The following is a 21149-nucleotide window of genomic DNA, read 5'->3' as shown; positions in this document are numbered from 1 at the left end:
ATAATATTATCAGGGCCACGTATGATTTCCTTTCATTTGTAATTAACCAGATCAAGATATATTTCTTTCAGTTTTCCACTTATTTGTGCATATTTACTATTCCATAATAATTTGAGGAATTTTTGTATAAGATTTTGACCATATTTATTTTAACCCTACTATTCCATTTTAAAATCCCAGAAGAAAGGCCAGGCATGGTGACTCACACCTGTAATCCCAGCACTTTGGGAGGCTGGGGCAGGCGGATGCCTTGAGGTCAGGAGTTCAAGACCAGCCTGGCCAACATGGTAAAACCCCATCTCTACTAAAAGCACAAAAATTAGCTGGGTGTGGTGGTGGGTGCCTGCAATACCAGCTACTTGGGAGGCTGAGGCACAAGAATCGCTTGAACCCAGGAGGCAGAGGTTGCACTAAGCCAAGATTGTGCCACTGCACTCCAGTCTTTATGACCGAATGAGGCTCCATCTCAAAAAAAAGAAAAACAAAAATGCCAGAAGAAAATGTGTTTTTCTCTTTTGTGTTAAATATGGTAACTTTTCGTAGGTATTAATATGCTGATCAGTTAAAATGATGAAATTATTACAATAATGATGAATAATAATAAAATTCCAAATAATTTCCCAGTCCCTTTCTAAAATTCCTAACTTGCCAATGCTACTAGTCTTAACATTGCTTACAAATTGTTTTAAATTGTTGCCTTAAACTTTATGGTTTTTTTCAAAAAGCTATTTTTTTAAATAAATTGATTTAGTTACTGTTACTGTGTTCTAAAAACTATTGGAATTGAATGTATTAAAGGAAACAAGCATAAACTTGGTAGTAGTTGCCTTACCACTTTTACTGTATGTATTTGGTGGGGAGGCCGATGGCTGTCAAGGAAGAACGGTAGTATATTACATGTAGTTATGTGATTTTAAAGATACCTATTATTTAGGTATATTTTACTTTTTCTTTCTGAAACTAGGAAGAAGATGTGTATAATATTCCATACCTTTTTCATGTAAATAGCCACACTGTGCTCATTAAAAAAATGTGGTATACAGAGTACCTCATTAGGCATGTAGGGCAGATTGTAAGAGATAAATTGTTTAAGTTTCATTGCTGTTTTGGTTAGGGTTGCAGTTTGTTGATGTGCTTTTTTCATGCTTTAAATAACCACTTGACAAATCTGATTTGTCAAGAACCACATATGTGTTAACCTTAATGTGTTAATTTAATAATCTGATGTCAAGTGTTGTTCACTTGACGTTGAGGAATCCATATGTCAGAATGTGGCTTTCCCTTTTACCTTTATCCACTCCTTTTTACTTCCTAACCCTGGAACCCAACAGAGAGATGTCACCTAATAGGACAGTCCTGTTTTATATTTGCTTTTACATAAGTTTGGCATGTACAATGTATAATAATGGAATCATGAAATGTAGAACATACAGTTCTCCTTAACTACCTTAACTGCTTGAAAGAAAAGTATTATCCCAGTTAACATAAATGCATCAGCATTCATTTTTTAAAGCTCTTAAGTATCACAGGCTGGGCACGGTGGGTCACACCTGTAATCCTAGCACTTTGGGTGGCAGAGGCGGGTGGATCACCTGAGGTCAGGAGTTCAAGACCAGCCTGGACAACATTGTGGAACCCCCCCCCCCCCGCTGCCATCTCTACTAAAAATACAAAAATTAGCTGGGTGTGATGGTGAGCGCCTGTAGTCCCAGCTACTTGGGCGGCTGAGACAGAAGAATCGCTTGAACCTGGGAGGCAAGGGTTGCAGTGAGCCGAGATCACACCACTGCACTCCAGCCTCGGTGACAGAGTGAGACAGCGTCTCAAAAAAAAAAAAAGTATCACAATTACCACCAATAGTCATTTGGTTATCCTAGTTATTGATCATCCTGGTTATTGAGAAACTTTTACACATTCCGTCTGAACTTACCTTGTTTTAACAAATACGCTTTTACCCCATTGATTGGATTTTGCAGTAATGAGAACATCCTGAGAAAAACTACTTCATATACTGGAGCAGGGCTCCCAAACCTTAATGTAAATTGATATCATCTGGAGAATCTTGTTAAAATGTATATTTGACTTCATAAGGTCTGGGAAGAGGCCAGACATTTCACAGTCCTAACGAGTTCACAGGTGATGCTGATGATGCTCATCTGAGGATTGTTCTTTGAGTACCAGAACAACTGGAGGACTCCTAATGTCCTCTTTTAGACTTCTCTAATGAAATGACCCTCATTTAGCTTTAACCTTGACTCAAATCAGCTCTCAATCCATTGTGTTCTGATTTAGAATCAATTTGGATTCTTAGATTCCTTAACAAGTAAATGACCAAACAAAAGCAAAATACCTTAATAATATCCAGATTAAAACACAACATGATATAAGGTTGTTTCTGAAGAAATATTTAATTTTAGGAAAGTGAGATTTTATAGCTTTACTATAGAACATTCCACAGCCTGAAAGTTATTGATTTAACTTTCATTTTCCACATTTTGTCTTAAACATCTCTTATCCCATAAAGTAGTACCAGGCAGGAACTACAGACTTCCAAATTCCTTTTTTATTTTTTTTCTGTCTTTATTCGGAAATCCAGATATGTAACTTAACTCCCAGACGGAAGAATTGACTTTATTTTGGGCCAAGACTTACTTTCCTACACTTGTGACTTTTTACATGCCCAAAGACCAATAAATTACTTGCTTCTTCATTTCCCCTCTCCCTCAAGATACATGGAAAGGGTCCTGTTACCTTCCTTCATTTCCTTTTTAGTTAGGAACTCCTTACTTTTATTCCTATATCTTAATAGTAATTTTGAGTGCTGTGGCCATTGATGTTATATATTCTTTATAGTGACATCACCAGGAAGAACAGTAAAGTGTTTCCTTAGGGATAGAAACATAGAATGTATCTCTATTAATTCAATATGAATGTTTTTCCATAGAAATAGAATTCTGAAATTTTAATAAATTACATGAGTTATTTTAGTCTTTTATGTACATATGCATCAGTTTGTACTCAATTTGTCTTCTTTTATTTAAAGGGTGTGATTACTTTAGAGTCCCTTGGTAAAAGGGGTTATCGAGTACCTCCTTCAGGAACAATACAAGTGGTATGTGTTTTATAGCCTACAATTGCAATAATCATTCTCTCACATACATATAGAACTTAGCCCTTTCTCCTGCTACTGCTGCTGCAACAACTTTGGTAAGTAATAGTGGGGCTGCAGCTTTGTTTGGAGTTTCCCTGCTCTGCCCCAGGAATGACCATTTGGGGACCTCCATAAAAGGAAAGCATTAATAAGCTAATCAAGGTGAATACTTAAGAAAAATAGCATATGACAGTTTGCATAACTTCAATAGGGCTCTTTTCAATATATTTAGAACCTAATATTACTGGTGCCTTCTTTTTAATAAATCAGACTGAAATGAACCTATTTAAAAGGAGACCCCAAATATTAGAATTGCTTTGGCAGGAAAACTTGGGAAACAAAATTATTTCTAATAATTTCTAAAATTGATTTAATGAGATGACCACACAAAGCAGAAATATAGTCTGACAGATGTCAGGGCAGAGAAGGCATCATTCCTTTTGGTGTAGGCATTGATCTCGTTTTGGCTCAGGAGAGTCCTCCTATCTCAGAACAGTCTTTCATCATCCCTGGTCTAGGGTTCTGAGAAGAATAATCTGATATTAAGGCCAGCTTGAAATTGAGTTCACTCTAGATCTGACCCAGCATAATCCTGCAAGCCCTCAAATCTATTACAGAGTTTGCAGACTGAACGAGAGTCTAGCTAAGGCTTGCTCCTCATTCCCAGGATTTGATCTAATCCAGCAAGCCTTTTTATGACCTTTGACCTCAGTGTGTTCAGTACTTTGTCAGATCACTTTTACTCATCATTGTTCCAATACTGCAAGGAGTCTGTACGTTTGTTTATTTCCTATCACACAGGAATGAAACAGAACTATGTAATATGTGTACGTGTGTGTATATATATATATACACATATATAGTAATACATATTTATATAAGTTTTGCTGAGGAGGAATTACCACAAGAATACCACAAGTAAACCGATTTCTTGAAGTAAAGGAGTGACAGTGTTCTCTTGTCTTTGGCTATGTAGCTCATGAGAAAGTGTGGGTCAGCAGAAAGCTAGCTGTCAGTTGTGATCATAGTGAAGCATAAACTCGGAGGTAACACATTCACCTCTTGTTTGGACACTGCCAACTTTAGTGGTTAATTATAAGTATGAAATGTGGGTATGTCTTCTATCCTGTGTACAGTTTAACTGTGTATAAACATGATTTGAACTCCTGGCTTATGAGGTGTGGTTGTTGAATGTATTAGCCTTAATCTTAAGACTCACTAGATTTCAAAAATTGGATTATGATATTGATATATTTCTCATTTTGATTCAGTGAGTGATGTCCAGTGCCACGGATGAGCTTCTGAAAGCATGGGTACCAAGTTACCTATTGATGTGTTGGTAATTTGGTTAAAGTCAGATCAGCAGCTTGGGGTTTTGTTTAAAAATGAGTACTTTAAAAATAATATTCCTTCAATTATTCATAACCAAGCAACAATTGAATTTAATTCAGTCGTCACCATGGATACATATTTTGGTCTATAATGATATTGAGGATTTTTTTTAAAGCTTAGTTTTGCTACAGATTTTGAAATGATTCCATGTATGAGTAAATGAAGTATTAAGCCTACTTTAGATCTAATATTAATAGATCTAGTGAGCTTTGTTTTCTAAACTTGGGGAAATGTTCAGATAGGAAAAAGTCTCTTCTTTGAGCACCTATTTTAAATTTTATAATAATCATATGTCCTTAAGACATCAAACATGCTAATTTTACTGAGCTTGTATTTTTATTTGAAATATTCTATTTGGTATTAAAATGTGAGAAAAAACTCAATTTTGAGAAGTTTGAAGTTGATACTCTTTAGCAAAGCTATTATGTTTGAAATAATTGAACTGGAATATTTTAACCCAATAAGGATGTATTTTGCTTAAGCTAGTAGAACTATTCCTTAAAGTTACTCCTCTGAACAAGGAGTAAAATTTATACATATGAAATTTGTGACTAAAGATTTTGATTTTTACTGGACCTTATATTATTGTAAAACAAAAAATTGAACCTTTTAAAAAATACTGAATATTATTTCATAAACTTTTGAAATTATGTTAATTTTAGTCCCTGAAACTGAATTATATTCAGTAGTATTACCTTGTTGTTTAAAATCTTGTTTGATTATTGGCACAATCATTCTGAGTCACAACAAATCACTATTTTTAAGGAATAATTTCTATATTGTTTCTTCAGACCTTATTTAATCCTAATAAGACTGTGGTGAAGATGTTTGTTGTGATATATGATTTACGAGATATGCCAGCCAATCATCAGACATTCCTACGACAAAGAACTTTTTCTGTACCTGTTAAACAAGAAGTGAAGAGAAGTGTTAATAAAGAGAACATCCGACACACAGAAGAACGGTTATTACGCTACCTCATACATCTGAGGTAATGCTTCAAATTCATATGAAAATGTTACTTTAGAACAACTCTGAAATTTTTAGTTTTTTTTTTTTAAACTGTGACTCTAACTAGACCAGTGTCCCTTGGGACTTTGCTTAGCTTGGGGACTCTTGATGATGTGCCAAGATGCCGAAAGTACATGACATACCTTCCTGCGGTTGTTATTACTTGTTGAATTAAGGAAGTTTTCATTTATAGCTGTTTAATATAAAATATTTTATGCCAAAACAAATGCATCTGGGGCAATGAAACACATTTTCTAAACGAATACTATTTTAAAATATAATACGAGGACCGGGTGCAATGGCTCACACCTGTAATTCCAGCACTTTGGGAGGCCGAGGTGGGTGGATCATCTTCAGGAGTTTGAGACCAGCCTGGCCAACATAGTGAAACCCTGTCTGTACTAAAAATACAGAAATTACCTGGGCGTGGTGGTGGGCTCCTGTAATCCCAGCTACTCAGGAGGCTGAGGCAAGAGAATTGCTTGAACCCGGGAGGTGGAGGTTGCAGTGAGCTAAGATCACACCATTGGACTCCAGCCTGGGTGACAAGAGTGAGACTCCGTCTCAAAAAAAAAAAAAAAAAAAAAAAAGTAATGCGAGCCGTATAAATCATTCTATATTTTTCTTTTTTTTTTTTCCGAGACGGAGTCTTACTCCATTGCCAGGGTGGAGTACAGTGGCGCAATCTTGGCTCACTGCAACCTCCGCCTCCTGGGTTCAAGTGATTCTCCTGCCTTAGTCTCCCGAGTAGCTGGGACTACAGGTGCCCACCACCACACTCAGCTAAATTTTTGTATTTTTAGTAGACACGGGGTTTCACTATGTTGGCCAGGATGGTCTCAATCTCTTGACATCATGATCCACCCGCCTCCGCCTCCCAAAGTGCTGGGATTACAGGCGTGAGTCACCACGCCCAGCCAAATCATTCTATATTTTTCAATAGCCATGTTTAAAAAGTAATAAACAGGTAAATTAATATGTTTTATTTAGCTCAACCTATCCAAATTTTACTATTTGAATATATAACTGATATAAAAATTATCAATGAGATATTTAATATCACTAACTCCTTGAAATCAAGTATGTATTTTACACTTAAATTTGAGCTAGCTACATTTCAAATGCTCAATAACCACATATGGCTAATGGCTACTGTATTGGAAAGAGAAGTTCTTAAACTTCATTCATTTCTTCAACTGATGTTTATGGGCCAGGCGTGCTTCTAGACACTAGCAAAACAGCAGTGACAAAAATCTGCTCTCGTAGAGCTTATACTCTAGTCCTTCCATTATAAATATCTTTCCCTCTAACTTTTACTACCCAACTCATGGTTCAAGGTTGTGAGAAGCCACTTGTTTGCTCTTGAGGTCAAAGTTGTCAGTATACCAGGGGAAGGTTTTCAGCCCTGAAATCCTAGTTTAGCTCTCAGGATCAATGAGCGAATTGATTGGTTAAAAGAGGGCTCAGTAGACTTTTGCCTGTAACTCTGTTTCTAATAATTGTCTGATCCCTTCCATAGAAAGTCCTCAGTCACATCAGTGATGTTTATCTTAGACTAACTCCTTACAGTAAGGAGCGTTACTCATCAGGAGGAGTCAACTTTCATCTCAGGTCCAGGCAGAAGACTTCTTCAATCTGTTATTGCTGATGGTGACCACCTGCTATCTTTCTTTTTTTTTTTTTTTTTTTTTTTTTGAGACGGAGTCTCACTCTGTCGCCCAGGCTGGAGTGCAGCAGCCGGATCTCAGCTCACTGCAAGCTCCGCCTCCTGGGTTTATGCCATTCTCCTGCCTCAGCCTCTCGAGTAGCTGGGATTACAGGTGCCCGCCACCTCGCCCGGCTAGTTTTTTGTACTTTTTAGTAGAGACGGGGTTTCACAATGTTAGCCAGGATGGTCTCGATCTCCTGACCTTGTGATCCGCCCGTCTCGGCCTCCCAAAGTGCTAGGATTACAGGCTTGAGCCACTGCGCCCGGCCCTATCTTTCTTTATATATGCCTTGCAGTGGTGATCTGGAGTGAAAAAGCAGCGAGCTGTACACTCAAGTCCCATATATGAAAGTCTGTTAATTATTCTTCCCAAAGCACTATTTAATTAGTTCTTTCATCTCAGTCTTCTGCCTGTTGTTCTGTATGCAAAAGACATGTTCAGCCAGCATATTTAAACCAAACCTGATACTACCTGATGTAAGCCACATGAGAAATGTTACACAGATTGTGGGAATGAAAAATCTATGAAAAACAGACTTGGAAAACTTTTTTTAAAAGACATGGTATGGCCAGGCGCAATGGCTCACACCTATAATCCCAGCACTCTGGGAGGCCGAGGCGGGCTATCACCTGAGGTCAGGAGCTTAAGACCAACCTGGCCAACATGGTGAAACCCCATCTCTACTAAAAATACAAAAATTAGGCGTGGTGGTGGACGCCTGTAATCCTAGCTCCTCAGGAAGCTGAGGCAGGAGAATTACTTGAACCTGGGAGGCAGAAGTTGTAGTGAGCTGAGATCGCGCCACTGCACTCCAGCCTGAGCAAAGGAGCAAGACTCTGTCTCATAAATGAATGAGTGAATAAATGAATGACATGGTATGAAATTGCAGACTATGAGAATACCTCCCAACCTAGAAAAAGATTCAACCCTCTCTGGTTAAACTTGCATTTGACACCATTCCTCTTGAAGTTTAACAACCATAGCTAATTGTAACCAATACTGGCCAGAGTAAAAATCAGCCACCTTAGCTTTTATAATCTCCACATAATGACAGGACATTTTAAAGAAACCTTTTTAGGGAAAACGGTATACTTCCCAAAGAATGTTCTCCTTCAGTTTGGGAAGGTGAAAAACTTCAGAGAGGAGGGAAGAGTAAGCCCAGTCAGAGCCAGTCTGCTTTAACATACAGAGCTGTAACCACTACATCTTTCAGCTAGTTCAGGAGTAAAATCCACAAACCCAGAGAGTATTTATGCTATGCCAAGAGAAAAACAAAGAGAAGTTAACACTACAGGGTATGTTTGTCTGTTTGGTAGGTAAGTTAATGTGAGTGAAGATTCCAAATCCCTGCACTGTATTACAGATATTGGCAGTGGATAGAAACAGTTTCATATACAGTTTTGATAGCCATTTTCTTTTTTTTTTTTTTTTTTTGAGATGGAGTCTCGCTCTGTTGCGCAGGCTGGAGTGCAGTGGCCAGATCTCAGCTCACTGCAAGCTCCGCCTCCCGGGTTCATGCCATTCTCCTGCCTCAGCCTCCCGAGCAGCTGGGACTACAGGCGCCCGCCACCTCGCCCGGCTAGTTTTTTTTTTTTGTATTTTTTTAGTAGAGACGGGGTTTCACTGGGTTAGCCAGGATGGTCTCGATCTCCTGACCTCGTGATCCGCCCACCTCAGCCTCCCAAAGTGCTGGGATTACAGGCTTGAGCCACTGCGCCCGGCCTTTGATAGCCATTTTCATTTTACTGCTAACTTTTCTCTTGACTTTTGATGGTGGCTGGGTTTTACTTACCCTAGCCACTGTTGATTACAGTTTTTTATCATCTGCCCCAAATTATGGGAGACTAAGTTGTGTGAAATGGGTCTGTGGAGCTAGAAGATGCCAGGGCTACAGAGCCCAAATGTAATGTTATTGAGTAATGTGAGTGAACTGCCATGTGAACCTGCAGATGAGGAAAGGTGCGTGTACTGTGGAGTCAGGGAGGAAAAGTAAGATTCTATTTGACACTCAAGATTTACAGGAAGAAGCATCTCAGGCATTGAGGGAAGGAAAAGGAGTATGAGGTATTTAGGGAATGGTAAGAGAGCACGTTTAAATAAAAGCATATGCTTTGGTCTTTAGAAAAGACCTTAAATATCATGTTAAAGAGTTAGTGTTGACCTAATATTGTAGCAAGATTAGTTCTTCCTGCTTTCAAATTTTAATTATTCTAGTTTATTTTAAAGACTCATTCTCTGAAATGTTTTATATTTTGTTTGTTTAGGTTCCAGAGTTCTAAATCTGGAAAGATCTACCTCCATAGAGATGTACGGCTCCTGTTCTCTAGAAAGTCAATGGAGGTTGATAGCGGTGCTGCATATGAACTCAAATCTTACACTGAATCGCCAACAAACCCTCAGTTTTCACCAAGATGTTGATAAGGAGTGATGATTTAAAGTATTTACTCAGTACCCAAGTTTGAAAGTAAAAATTAGCATAGAATGGAGTGTACCAAATTAACAATCAGGAGAGTGGATCCTCTCCCGTTATCCTGGACCAGTTTTTATGAAAGGATTCCTGAAATGAAATCCATATATTCCATGTAGACTGGAAAAACTCATGTCCTAATACTTTTTCTACTGTTGAAACCACTTCATTGGACGTGTTGCAATAGCAAAACCCCCAGTTAGATTAGTGTTTACACATTTTATTTCTCAGTTATTTAATATTTAATGTTTTCCTTAATACTCAAGTGATGTTTGTCTCTAGTGTTCTAATGTAGCACAAATCCTATGTAAAATCATACTATGTATTTTTGACATTAATGTTGAAATCTGAAATATATGCACAAGTCTTTAATTTTGTGTGATGTGTTAAGTGCTGTTCATTTAAGTTATTGAAAATGAGAATAAAATGTTGAGCTTCTTTAAAATTAACACACTATGCAAGCATGTGTACTTCTTATATCTCTCATGTTTAGTTTTTATAACACCATATCCAGGTTGCTATCTCACACAGTAGCCCTTTAACGTATTGTATTAGCAGTGCAATGTGGACTAAGCTGCTTCACATTCCCTTTGCAAGTTCAGATCATCATGCCCATTCATAGCCAGGATTCCTTATCCCCCAAACAGTTCTATTTTTCCTTAATCACTACTATAGAGTCTTTACATTAAATTACTGTCCTATGCTAGATAATTTTCTCAAACTGTTAAAAGAATATGTACTTTGGAAACAAATTAGTATTTATATTGTAAATATATGCAAAAAAAACTAAGACACGTGTACTTGGCTTTTATTTGTAGATGAGACATTTATGTGATTGAGTGAATTAGCCATTAGGCATTTTCATTCTAGTTCTACAGCTGCAAAGAGGAAGGGGGAAGATGTCTTGAGTCTTGTTCCCAGTTTATCACTAAGCACATCAGAAGTCTGTCTTCCAACACCCTTGGAACAAACAGGGTGGTTTTTAGATGTTCGTGCTCAGACAGTGGGCAACAGCAGATTAAATAACAAGGCAAAAATACTAGGAATGCTGGTAGAAATCTATGACTGCAAGTTAAAAAAACATACCACTCAAGTAGGCCAGACCCAGGAGACCTGGGAATCTAGAACCTGGTAAGCAGTCTGGAATTGGGAAAGGGGAAAGTCTACTTTCGGACCCAGGCATTAGACAGACTGCTTAAGAGAATCTATCTGTCCAGGTGATGAGTATGTGGCTGCAGGCCAGCAGACTGTGGAATGGCAAGCAGATACCTCTTAATATATTTCTTTTAAAATATCAGTTTAAAAAGGCTATTTATATTCCATAAAACTAAAAAAATATATTTCAGTGGTGCAAATTTATGAAGATTGTTTTCAATCTTGAGACTGTGTGGAAAACAGATGGGACAAGGACCCAAAGGTTTGGATTGTAGTCCCAGCTCTAATGGTATCTAATGGAACTGACTCCAGGAATCCCCTAATGTTTCCAGGTCTGTGTGATTGAGAAAATGTGGCGAGAGTATGATTAATGTGCCTTCTCTTCTTAAATTCTGTTATGTAATTCTTGAAATAAGTATTTCAATATATAAATCTAGATATGCATGTGGTAAAAGTCAATATTGATAATTTTATATAAAACTTGGAAAACATCAAAAACATTTTTAAATTTCTTTTTTGACCTCTCCAGTAAAGTTTACCCAAAAAATAGTCACATACTTGTGTGCAGGTGTCTTTTTGCATGGATACCACACTGCAGTCTTTCCGGAATTCTTTCTAGTACATGGTCTTCCAACCTTTCTGAGCAGTTTTTAGAAACTTTGAAGTTGAATGGAACACCTGGGTACATCCTGTGCTTTCTTCCTGGTAAGTTTGTGCAGAGCAAGCACGTGCTGACCTTTTGCTCCTCTACTTAGGGCCTTTTTCACTTATGTTTTTCCTCTGTGAGGTAAAAATTACCCAGCGTCTGTTCTCACTTGCCCTGGCATTATCTCTATCACACTGGTTCTTTTTCTACCCTTGGTAGGCCAAGGCATTACCACATCTCTATTATCTGTATTCAATTATATCACTAGATTATATAACAGTTGAGTGTTGGCATGCACAGAAAGATACCAGCAGACAACCAACATTGTTACCTGTGATAGATACTAGAGATCTTACTGCAGGCCCAGTTGGCAGTGTTGCAGATCAATAAAATGAGTCATAACTGATAACTAACTCCCTTTAAAAAGGAACTACGGTTGGGAGGCCGAGGCGGGCGGATCATGATGTCAGGAGATCGAGACCATCCTGGCCAACATGGTGAAACCCCATCTCTACTAAAAAAAAAAAAAAAAAACACAAAAAATGAGCCAGGCGTGGTGACGCATGCCTGTAGTCCCAGTTACTCTGGAGGCTGAGGCAGGAGAATGGCGTGAACCTGGGAGGCGGAGCTTGCAGTGAGCCGAGATCGCCCCACTGAACTCCAGTCTGGGAGACAGAGCGGGACTTCGTCTCAAAAAAAAAAAAAAAGGAACTATGGATCACAAATAACCTGTGGAGATTTTCTTCGATTACAATGCTAAAATCTGTCATGAGAATTAAAATCGAAGTGATGAAATGAGGTCTGGCTGGAAAATACCCAACAGAAGGTTCTCCCCTCTTGCCATTTTCCCTCACCAGATCTGTCATTCCCTGAGGGCTAACGAAGGGGAAGATTTCTCCTTCAAAGGCTTCATCTTTGAAATCCTCACTCTTTCCTAATTAACTTTGTGAATAAAGTGGTGATTCTTTTCTGACTTAATTTATAAAATACATGTCTATTATAAAAAATGTTCACACCATATAAGTATATAAAGTAAATGAAAAAGTCCCCTCCCTCAAGTTGATCTTTGCAGCTACTGCTTTAACAGGGCTGGTGACTGCTGAAAATTTGGTATGTGATACACCATATGGTTTACTAGACCTAGGAAGACAGGATCAATCTAAATGGAAGTAGGCTTTTCATATTGGTGAGCATTAACTCTAAATCCCTAGACTATCCCTATATAGCACTGGAATCAGCCCATTCTACTCCATCATAGGCTATCTGTGGGAGATACGGCAAAAATGTGGACATGGGGAGAAGGAAGAGAACATATGAATGCTTGCAATGTGCTAGGCATTGTACAGGCAGTTTATATGTCACTGAGTCCTTAAAAACCATGCTTCAGAAAAAGAGTGAAAATTCTACAGTTATTCTCCAGTTAAAAGGGGGTTTGAAGCTTGCCCAAGGTCATACTGGCAATAAGTAGAAGAACCAGAATTCAAATCTGAGTTAAAGAGTGTCTTTTTCACTCTACTACACTGATATTTTGCCTTTTTTCCTCATTTCCATTGTATTTTTCCACCAGAAATATACTTTCCATCAATAGTCTTGGAAGTAAAGATAATAACTTTCCACGTGGTAAGTGAGGTATAGTAAGGAAATGCCTACCTCAAGTGTCCAATTTTTTTAAAACCTACAACTTTGGGAATGAATATCCTAATGCAACTCAGAGGCTATTCAACGTAATATACTGTCAGGAGGCATGAGGTAAAGACTCAGTTTTTCAGGTCTCTTCCAGATCCCCTTTTACCCTATTGTTCACTGTATTGTTTTGTTTTGGTTTTGGTTTTTGAGATGGAGTCACGCTCTGTCACCCAGGCTGGAGTGCAGTGGCATGATCTTGGCTCACTACAACCTCTGCCTCGCAGGTTCAGTTGATTCTTCTGCCTCCACCTCCTGAGTAGCTGGGCACTGCCACCATGCCCAGCTAATTTTTGTATTTTTAATAGAGACAGGGTTTCACCATGTTGGCCAGGCTGGTCTCAAATTCCTAACCTCAAGTGATCCACTCACCTCTGCCTCCCAAAGTGCTGGGATTACAGGCGTGAGCCACCACACCCAGCCCTTTATTTTTAATTTATTCAAAATTTTCCTGTTCCAACCACTAAGTCTAGAGAAGTGGGATCATCCACTTTCTAAGTTCCACTTTCAACACGCAAGTTGTTGAAACTGCTGTTTACAGTTATCTGACCTGTTTATTCAGTTAATAATCTCTGGGCTTTGCTCACAGAAATCACCATTCATCCCAGGATTTTTGGTGTTCAGTATCTCACTTGGTTTCCCTGAGTTGATTTTCCAGTCTCTTCCTCTCATTCAAAATGTGTTCTGTTTTTGGTGTTTGCTACACTCTGATGATGCAGGTGGACTTCCTCTCTCAATTGTTTGAGGATTGAATGGAGGGAGACATTACTTCATCTCCTTACTCCTATAAACTCTTGAACTAGGCCAACTAAACCTCAAAAGGAACCCTGTTCTTTTTAAAGCTTTTATACACCTATCAAGTTCCAAATCAAAAAAATATTTTGTGCGTGTATGCATCAGAATCACCAGGGGAACTTTGGTTAAACATCAATTCTTGGACCTTGCCCCAAACTTAATGAGAATCTCTGTCTAAAGGGTCACTCTGTGATTCTATTCCCTATGGCTAATAGAATTAATTAAAAATTCAATTCCTTGGTTACCCTAGTTACATTTCAAATGCTCAATAGTCATATGTAGCTAGTGGCTACTGTATTTGAGAGCACACATATAGAACAGTTCCATCACACAAAGTGCTATGAGACAGCACTAATCTAGAATACACACATACCTTGGAGATGTTGCAGGTTTGGTTCCAGACCACAACAATAAAGTAAGTCATACACGTTTTTTTATTTCCAGCGCATATAAAAGTTACATTTGGCTGAGTGCAGTGGCGCACTCTGTAATCCCAGCACTTTGGGAGGCTGAAACAGGTGGATCACCTGAGGTCAGGAGTTCAAGACCAGCCTGACTGACATGGTGAAACCCCATCTCTACTAAATACAAAAAATTAGGCATGGTGGCGCATGCCTGTAATCCCAGCTACTTGGGAGGTTGAGGCAGGAGAATCAGTTGAACCCGACAGGCTGAGGTTGCAGTGAGCTGAGATCATGCCATTGCACTCCAGCCTGGGCAACAAGAGTGAAACTCCCCTCAAAATAATAATTTTAAAAAGTTCTGTTTATACTATACTGTACCTTAGAAGTGTGCAATAGCATCATGTCTAAAAAGTGTGCAATAGCATCATGTCTAAAAACACACCCTAAACAAAAAACAGATGATGGGGCTGGGCATGGTGGTTCACACCTGTAATCCAAGCACTTTGGGAAGCTGAGACAGGTAAATCACTTGACTCCAAGAGTTTGAGGTTACAGTGAGCCAAGATCACTCCAGCCTTGGTGACAAGTGAGACCCTGTCTCTAAAAGAAATAAAAATAAAAAATAGTTTATTGTCACTTGAGCCCAGGAGTTCAAGGTTACAGTGGCCTATGATGGCACCTCTGAACTCCAGCCTGGGTGACAATGTGAGACCTTATCTCAAAAAAAAAAAAAAATCAATCTATTGCTAAGAAATACTAACAATCATCTGAGCCCTCAAGAAGTCATAATCTTTGCTGGTGGAGGATCTTGCCTTGTTGATGGCTGCCAACTGGTCAGGGTAGTGGTTGCTGAAGGTTGGAGTGGCTGTAGGAATTTCTTAAAATAGACATCAATGAAGTTTCTCATCAATTGACTCTTCCTTTCACACAAGATTTCTCTGTAGCATACAATGCTGTTTGATAGCATTTTACCTACCCACAGTAGAACTTGTTTCAAAATTGGAGTCAGTCCTCTCAAACCTGGCCACTGCTTTATGAGCTAAGTTTATATAATATTTTAAAACCTTTTGTTGTAGCAATCAATCTGAAAACGAAAGCAATTATGTTTACAATAGCTACAAAAAAAGTAAAATACCTAGGAATAAATTTAAGCAAAGAAGTGAAAGACCTCTATGAGGAAATTTATAAAACACTGATGAAAGAAATTGAAGAGAACACACCATGAGCTATCCCTTGCTCATGGATTGGAACAGTTAATATTGTTAAAATGTCTATACTACCCAAATTGTGCTACAAAACTATAGTAACCAAAACAGAATAGTATTGGCATAAAAACAGACACGTAGACCAAAGGAACAGAAGAGAGAACCCAGAAACAAATACACAGCCAACCCATTTTTGACAAAGATTCCCAGAACATACACTGGGGAAAGGACAGTTTCTCTAGTAAATGGTGCTGGGAAAATGATATCCATATGTAGAAGAATGAAATTAAATCCTTATCATTTACCATATACAAGAATCAAGTCAAAATGGATTAGAGATTTAAATGTAAGACCTAAAACTACTAAAAAAACACATTGGATAAATGCTCCAGGACATTGGTCTGGGCAAAGACTTTTTAGGTAACACCTCAACAGGTGTTGCACAGGCAACAGGCCGGGCGCGGTGGCTCATGCCTGTAATCCCAGCACATTGGGAGGCCGAGGTGGGTGGATTACCTGAGGTCAGGAGTTCGAGACCTGTCTGACCAACACGGTGAAACCCCATCTCTACTGAAAATACAAAAATTAGCCAGGCACGGTGGCTCATGCCTGTAATCCCAGCTACTGGGAAGGCTGAGGCAGGAGAATTGCTTGAACCCGAGAGGCAGAGGTTGCAGTGAGCTGAGATCGCACCATGGCACTCCAGCCTGGGTGACAGAGCGAGGCCCTATCTCTAAAAGAAACAAACAAAAAAAGCACAGGCAACAAAAGCAAAAATAGACAAGTGGGATTACATCAAGCTAAAAATCGTCTGCATAGCAGAGAAAACAAATGAAGACAAGAGAAGCTACAAACTTTGCAAACTTCCATCAAACAAGAGATTGAATATATAAGGAACTCAAACAATAGCAAAAAAAAAAAACCCAAATAATTCAATTTTAAAATGCACAAAAGACCTGACCGGACATTTCTCAAAAGAAGACATATGGCTGTGTCCAGTGGCTCACGCCTATAATCCCGGCACCTTGGGAGGCCAAGGTGGGCAGATCACTTGAGCTCAGAGTTCAAAACCAGCCTGGACACCACAGTGAGACTCTGTCTACAAAAAACTACAAAATTAGCTATGCGTGGTGGCACACACTTGTAATCCCAGCTACTTGGGAGGGTGAGGCGGGAGGATTGTTTGAACCTGGGAGGCGGAGGTTGTAGTGAGCCAAGATCACACCACTGCACTCCAGCCTGGACAACCAAGTAAAACTCTGTCTCAAAAAAAAAAAAAAAAAAACTTTTTAGTTAAAAAAAAAAAAAAGGAAAGAATTCAGATCCTTGGCCAAGTACAGTGACTCATACCTGTAATCTCAGCACTTTGGGAGGACAAGGTAGGTGAATCACTTGAGGTCATCAGGAGTTCGAGACCAGCCTGGTGAAACCCTGTCTAAAAATTAATCAGGTGTGGTGGTGCATCCTGTAATCCCAGTTACTCAGGAGGCTGAGGCACGAGAATCGCTTGAACCCAGGAGGCACAGGTTGCAGTAAGCCACTGCATTCCAGCCTGGGTTGGCAGAGTGAGACTCTGTCTCAAAAAAAAAAAAGAAGAAGAAGAAGGAAAGAAAGGAAATCAGTGTGTCAAACAGATATCTGCACTCCCATGTTTACTGCAGCACTATTCACAATAGCCAAGATATGGAGTCAACCTAGGTGTACATCAATGGACGAATAGGTATAGAAAATGTAGTATACATACATAATGGAATATTATTCAGCCATAAAAAAGAATGAAATTCTGTCATTTGCAGCAACTGGATGGAATTTGGGGTCATTATATTCAGTGAAATAAAACAGACAGAGGAAGTCAAATGTAGCATGTTCTCATTCATATGGGAGCTAAAAAAAAAAAAAAAGTGGATCTCATGGAGGTAGAGAGAGGAATGGTGATTACCAGAAGCTGCGAAGGAAGTGGGGAGAGGAGGATGAAGAGAGGTTGGTAATGAGTACGAATGAAGTTTTTGTTGTCATTTCAACAACATTCACAGCATCTTCATCAGGAGTAAATTCCATCTCAAGAAACCAGTTACTTTGCTCATCCATAAGAAGCAACTCTTCATCCATTCAAATTTTATCATGATATTGCAGTAATTCAGTCACATTGTCAAGTTCCACTTGTAGTTCTCTTGCTCTTTTTGTCACATCCGCAGTTACTTCCTCCACTGAAGTCTTGAATACCTCAAAGTCATCCATGAGGGTTGGAATTAACTTCTTCCAACTTTCTGTTAATGTTGATACAATGACCTGCTCCCTTGAATCACAAATGTTCTTAATAGCATCTAGAATGGTGAATTCTTTCCAGAAGGTTTTCAGTTTAGTTTTCCCACATCTATAAGATGAATCACTGTATATGACAGCTATAGCTTTACAAAATGGATTTCCCATTAAGACTTGAAGCATTTTGGGAGGCCAAGGCAGGCGGATCACCTAAGGTCAAGAGTTCCAAACCAGCCTGGTCAAGATGGCAAAACCCCATCTCTACTAAAAATTAAAAAATTAGCCAGGCGTGGTGGCAAGTGCCTGCAAATCCCAGCTACCCAGGAGGCTGAGGCAGGAGAATCGCTGGAACCCAAGAGGCAGAGGCTGCAGTAAGCTGAGATTGCACCCACTGCACTCCAGCCTGGGCAACAGAGCAAGACTGCATCTCAAAGAAAAAAAAATGGACTTGAAAGTTGAAATTATTCCTTGATCTTTGGGCCACAAGATGGATGTTGTGTTAGAACGCATGAAAACACATTAATCTCCTTGTACACCTCCTTTGGGGCTCTTAGAAAAGTGCATTGTTAATGAGCTATAATATTTTGAAAGGATTTTTTTTCTTTCTGAGCAGTAGGTCTCAATAGTGAGCTTAAAATATTAACTAAACCAAACTAAACCATGTTCTAAACAGGTGTGCTGTCATCCAAGCTTTGTGGTTCCATTTACAGAGCACAGGTAGAGCAGATTTAGAACCTTAGGATTTTCAGAATAGTAAATGAGCATTGGCTTCAGCTTAAAGTCACCAGCTGCAATAGCCCCTAAGGAGACAGTCAGCCTGTCTTTTGAAGCTTCGAAGTCAGGCATTGACTTCTCTCTAGTATGAAAGTCCTGGATGACATTTTCCAACAGAAGGTCATTTTGTCCACACTGAAAATCTGTTGCTCACTGTAGCCCCCTTCGTCAATTAGCTTAGCTAGATCTTCTGGATAACTTGCTGCAGCTTCTCCATCAGCACTTTCTACTTTACCTCATACTTTTATGTTATGAAGATGGCTTCTTTCTTTAAACTTCACGAACTCACCTCTGCTAGCTTCATACTTTTCTTCTGCAGCTTCCTCACCTCTCTGATACTTCATAGAATTGAAGACAGTTAAGCCCTTGCTCTGGATTAGGCTTTAGCTTAAAGGAATGTTGTGGCTGGTTTGCTCTCTATACAGATCACTAAAACTTGGACTATATCAGCAATAAGGCTGTCTCGTTTTCATATCATTCATGTGTTCACAGGAGTAGCACTTTCAATTTCCTTCAATAACTTTTCCTTTGCATTCGTAACTTGGCTAACTCTTTGGCACAAAAAGCCTAGTTTTTGGCTGTCTCAGCTTTTGACATGCTTTCCTCACTAAGCTTAATCATTTCCAGCTTTTAAAAAAAATTTAATCTATTTATTTGTTTATTTTGAGATCAGGTTATGAGACTGGCTAATTTTTGTATTTTTGGTAGAGATGAAGTTTACCATATTGCCAAGGCTGGTTTCAAACTCCTGGACCCAAGCAATCCACCAGCCCCAGCCTCTCAAAATGCCGGGATTACAGGCATGAGCCACCGCACCTGGCCATTTCTAGCCTTTGATTTAAAGGAAGATATATGCAACTCTTCCTTTCACTTGAACACTGAGAGGCCATTGTAGGGTTACTATTTGGCCTAATTTCAATATCGTTGTGTCTCAGGAGGGGATAGGGAGGCCCAAGGAGAGACAGACAGGGGAATGCTGGTTGGTGGAGCAGTCAGAGCATACACATTTGTCGGTTAAGTTCACTGTCTTATTTGGGAGTGGTTTGTGGTACTCCCCCAAAATTACAATAGTAATATCAAAGATAACTGATCACAGATCACTATAATACATGTAATAATAATGAAAAAGTTTGAAATATTGCAAGAATTACCCAAATGTTACACACAGACACAAGGTGAGCACATGGTGTTGGAGAAATGGCGCCTATAGAGGCTGGAGGCAGGGTTGCCAGAAACCTTCAATTTGTGAAAAACGCAGTATCTAGAAGTACAATAAAATGAAGCCCCAAAAAAGAAGGTATCCCTAGATGGCAGTTGAAACTATGAATGTCCAGTGGGCCCAGTGGCTCAAGTCTGTAATCCCAGCACTTCGGGAGGCTGAGGCAGGTGGAGCACTTGAGGCCAGGAGTTTGAGACCAGCCTGGCCAAGAAAGCAACACCCCATCTTTACAAATTATTATTATTGTTAGTATTATTTGAGACAGTTTCGCTCTTGTCGCCCAGGCTGGAGTGCAGTGATATGATCTCAGCTCACTGCAACCTCCACTTCCTAAGTTTGAGCAATTCTCCTGCCTCAGCCTCCCGAGTAGCTGGGATTACAGGTGCCCACCACCACGACCAGCTAATTTTTGTATTTTTAGTAGAGACAGGGTTTTACCATGTTGGCCAGGCTGGTCTCGAACCCCTGACCTCACGTGATCCACCCACCTCAGCCTCCCAAAGTGCTGGGATTACAGGTGTGAACCACCACACCTGGCCTACAATTACTAAAAATACAAAAATTAGGCAGGCATGGTGGCATGTGCCTGTGGTCCCAGCTACTTGGGAAGCTGAGGCAGGAGAATCACTTGAACCTAGGAGGCAGATTACAGTGAGCTGAGATCGTGCCACTGCACCCCAGCCTGGGTGGCAGAGTGACACTTTGTCTCAAAAAAGAAAAAAAGCTATGAAGGTGGAAGTTATTTCCTGGAGGCTGTATAAACCTAGAAGAGAAGGGGATCCAAGTACAGAACTGTTAGAATCCTCCCATTAAGAGGCAGGTTAAGATTCAACAGGGAGGTCAAGTAGGAGGAAATCCATGAGACAATAGTATCCTGGAGATCAAGAGAAGGGAGTTTTGAGAAACAGGGTGCTGGGGACCAGTGTGCAGTTTTACACATTAAGGTTCATAATGATGCAGAGTGGTGTTAGTTGGGAAAGAATGACTTTCCAGGCAGTCCTCATAGTGGAGCGTTGCCCATGGTGAATTCTCCATTTTACCAAAGTCTGCCCTCCAGAAATTCAAACTTCCCCTCCTGCGAGTGTCACTATCAGAAACAGATTCTTTTTATCCAAGGTCACATAGCCAATTAAAAAAAAAAGACCAGGTGTGGTGGCTCACGCCTATAATCCCAGCACTTTGGGAGGCCAAGGCGGGTGGATCACTTGAGGCCAGGAGTTCGAGACCAGCCTGAACAACACGGTGAAACCCTGTCTCTACTAAAAATACAAAAAAT

General features: G+C 39.6%; 1 protein-coding gene across 18 annotated transcripts in view; it reads left to right on the top strand.

Moving 5' to 3' along the window:
- Window positions 1-10179, top strand: part of ATOSA (atos homolog A) — a 132151-nt gene extending 121972 nt beyond the window's left edge. For 7 of the 18 annotated variants that reach the window (XM_005559604.4, XM_065547943.1, XM_005559605.4 and 4 more), the window contains 3 exons: window positions 3044-3112; window positions 5335-5534; window positions 9528-10179. In XM_005559604.4, the coding sequence (XP_005559661.3) occupies window positions 3044-3112; window positions 5335-5534; window positions 9528-9681 (423 nt within the window). In that variant the 3' untranslated portion in view covers window positions 9682-10179. Of the gene's footprint in view, window positions 1-3043; window positions 3208-5334; window positions 5535-9527 lie in introns of all 18 variants that reach the window. The other 11 variants (XM_073995825.1, XM_073995824.1, XM_073995823.1 and 8 more) reach the window with 2 other exon arrangements.
- Window positions 10180-21149: the final 10970 nt, after the last annotated feature.

The sequence above is a fragment of the Macaca fascicularis genome, chromosome 7, assembly GCF_037993035.2.
Source record: "Macaca fascicularis isolate 582-1 chromosome 7, T2T-MFA8v1.1".
NCBI classification, from domain to species: Eukaryota; Metazoa; Chordata; class Mammalia; order Primates; family Cercopithecidae; genus Macaca; species Macaca fascicularis.
The sequence above is the reverse complement of the archived record's forward strand: the minus strand, read 5'-3'. Positions and strand labels throughout refer to the sequence as shown.